Source organism: Micropterus dolomieu, linkage group LG03 (assembly GCF_021292245.1).
Source record: "Micropterus dolomieu isolate WLL.071019.BEF.003 ecotype Adirondacks linkage group LG03, ASM2129224v1, whole genome shotgun sequence".
Classification (NCBI taxonomy): domain Eukaryota; kingdom Metazoa; phylum Chordata; class Actinopteri; order Centrarchiformes; family Centrarchidae; genus Micropterus; species Micropterus dolomieu.
Genome location: NC_060152.1, coordinates 23,277,869 through 23,281,005, shown reverse-complemented (window position 1 = coordinate 23,281,005; position 3,137 = coordinate 23,277,869). Strand labels below are relative to the sequence as shown.

Here is a 3,137-nt window from a genome sequence, read left to right as displayed (position 1 = left end):
CCTGGCACTCTCCGACCTCTTCTTCGTCCTCACGCTGCCTTTCTACTCTCACTACTCCGTGGTCAGCGAATGGACTTTCGGAGGCTTCATGTGCAGCTCCATCGCCGGTTTGCACAACATCGGGTTCTTCAGCAGCATCTTCTTCATGGTTGCCATGACGCTGGATCGCTATGTCGTCATCATGCACGCGCACACCGTGGCACGATATCGCACCTTGAGGAAAGGCATCGCTCTGACCGTGTTCGTCTGGATGCTCAGTTTGAGTGTTTCCCTACCGGCTTTCATCTTCACAAAGGTAACAAACGAGTCCGGCGTGGTGCGTTGTGCCTACCTCCCGGAAAACGATGGCTGGGAGACTTACAACCTCTTCGCAACAAACATGCTGGGTCTCGTGATTCCCTTGTTGGTGATGGTAGTTTGCTACTCCAGGATCATCCCCACCCTGGTGAACATGAGGACTGCAAAGAAGCACCGCGTTGTCAAGCTGATCTTGACCATAGTGGTTGTCTTTTTCTTGTTCTGGGCCCCATATAACATTTGCCTTTTCTTGAGGTTTCTGAAATCTAAAGGTAAATTGTTGCTTGATTGCAAAAAGGAAGGGCAGTTAATGGTGTCAGTAACAGTGACTGAGGCCTTTGCCTACACTCACTGCTGCCTGAACCCCATCATATATGCCTTTGTGGGACAGAAGTTTATGAAACGAGCTGTGCACCTGCTGAGCAAATTGGTGCCCGGGAGTCACTTCAAAGATTTGTCAGACAGCTCATTCAGGAAGAGCTCAGTCATGTCCAGGTCCTCGGAGGTCACCTCCACTTTCATCAAGTAGGAGTTGGAAGTCAGAGTAATGTGTTTTTATGGACATCACCTGCAGAGCCTGGCATGTTTTTATCCTGGTAGCCTTGTTGTTACTGCCAGCCATTGTTCATTTACTTGTCACTTGCAGTTTACCAGAAAGTGTTATTCATCAGCAATGTCCTGCACATGTAGGGGAGACCTGGTATGGTTGTAACATGGAGAGAGTTTTAACAACACCAGTTCCAACAATTAGAGATAAGATTAGAGATTGATTTTAATATTTTACAGAGTGCCCTTTGCAGTCTTGGCCCACCAAGCCTGCACTCCAGGGTTACCAGCATTCATTTGTCAGCACTCTGACCAGTACTTCCCATTCACATATTAGCGTGTGTATCGTCACTCGATCTTTTCCATACTCCAACTCCGATGGCAGAGAAGTGTATGGGCAGCTTGTGAGAAATTCCAGTGGGCAAGAAAAAGTCCCGGTATGGCAAACAGTAAAATATAGAAGTGCTTGTACTGAGTACCGGTGAATACTGGCTCACTTCAAGCACTGACTGTGATTCTGATTAAAAATATACACATATTGACACACACAGACACACACCTCTTTTTTGTTACACGTAAGGATGTATAAAGATCTTCTTTAATTAAGTACATTTTAGTAATATTTGTAAAAGTATACTTTTAAGTAAATTTATTCTATAAATAAATTTAGATACACATACTGTACATACGCACCAGTCATCAGACATAGTCTATTACAGTTAGAGAGAATCATTGTTCTTTTATATCACTACCTGTTTTTGAAGCATATCATATGGTGTAGCATCTATTTTTGCTTCTTTTGTCTTATTATTACAACTTACCCCAGCATGTGTTACAACCTACCCCAGTATTGCATCATCTTCTGTATGTTATAATGCCCCTCCTTTTCCCGCTGACATTGGAGAAAATATAGTCGCACTGAAAGCATGACGTTCTTGTTTGTAACAGCTCGTAACCACAGAGTTTGTTTATCTATGCCTAATGTGCTTAAAACATGTCCACTTCATCATATACGCCTTTGTGGGGCAAAAGTTTATGAAACGAGCTGTGCACCTGCTGAGCAAATGGGTGCCCGGGATTCACTTCAGACATTTGTCAGACAGCTCATTCAGGAAGAGCTCAGTCATGTCCAGGTACTCAGAGGTCACCTCCACTTTCATCAAGTAGGAGGTGGAAGTCAGAGTAATGTGTTTTTATGGACATCACCTGCAGAGTGTGGCATGTTTTTATCCTGGTAGCTTTGTTGTTACTGCCAGCCATTGTATATTTACTTGTCACTTGCAGTTACCAGAAAGTGTTATTCATCAGCAATGTCCTGTACCTGTACATGTCATTATCTGTAGACGTTTTTGATTTCATTTGTTCCTTGAATTTCTGCTGGAATACAGTGTTTTGTTCTGACCACAATTCAAGTGTGACCTGATAAGCATCATCTTCTGTATGTTATAATGCCCCTCCTTTTCCTGCTGACATTGGAGAAAATACAGTCACACTTCAAGTCGTACATTTTGACTGAAAGCATGACTTGTTTGCTGGTAACCACAGAGTTTGTTTGTCTGTGCCTAATGTGTTTAAAACATGTTTTAAAGTTTAAAACTTTTTTCCTTTTTCACACATTGGTTGATGAGCCTGCAAGTTGGTGAAAATAACATTCATACCATATGGAAAAGCTACCTTTTTTTAAAGAGACAAAATGCTATTTCATAACATGGAATTGTTTTTATTGCTTTGATTGTGGAAAAGGTCTGTTCATTCAAACGTTTGGCAATGAATCAAAGCTACAAAAGGTACAACCAACCAGCAGTTATGTGGCATCTTTTACACAATTTGACGTTATCATTCATCATGGCATCTGGAACACATTTTAGCTTATAATACACAACTATCATTGTTCAGATTACATTATTACATTACATTCATTTATCTTTTATCTGAAGCGACTTACGATTACTATATATGTCAGAGCTCACACACTTCTGGAGCAACTAGGGGTTAAGTGTCTTGCCCAGGGACACATTGGTGGTGGGAATCGAACCTCAGTCTCCCACACCATCTTATCCACAATTCTGTTACCACCATCATATATGTTCAGTATATTGCATTTCATAGTGAGAACATTGTTTTTTCTCAGATGTTATTTGAAATATATATATATATTTATATATATTATTATTGTATTAACATATTTCAGCTTAATGCTTAACACTCTATTGCTGCTTTTTTGTAACATGTAATGATTTGTTGTTTGAGATTATTAAAGTGTCACAGAGTACCAAACAATGGTAAATGGTCTG

General features: G+C 40.8%; 1 protein-coding gene across 3 annotated transcripts in view; it reads left to right on the top strand.

The window, feature by feature from the left end:
• Nucleotides 1–1,428, top strand: part of LOC123968656 (C-C chemokine receptor type 2-like) — a 3,521-nt gene extending 2,093 nt beyond the window's left edge. For all 3 annotated transcript variants that reach the window (XM_046045524.1, XM_046045523.1, XM_046045522.1), the window contains one exon: nt 380–1,428. In XM_046045524.1, coding sequence (XP_045901480.1) covers nt 380–826 — 447 coding nt within the window. In that variant the 3' untranslated portion in view covers nt 827–1,428. The remainder of the gene's footprint in view (nt 1–379) is intronic.
• Nucleotides 1,429–3,137: the final 1,709 nt, after the last annotated feature.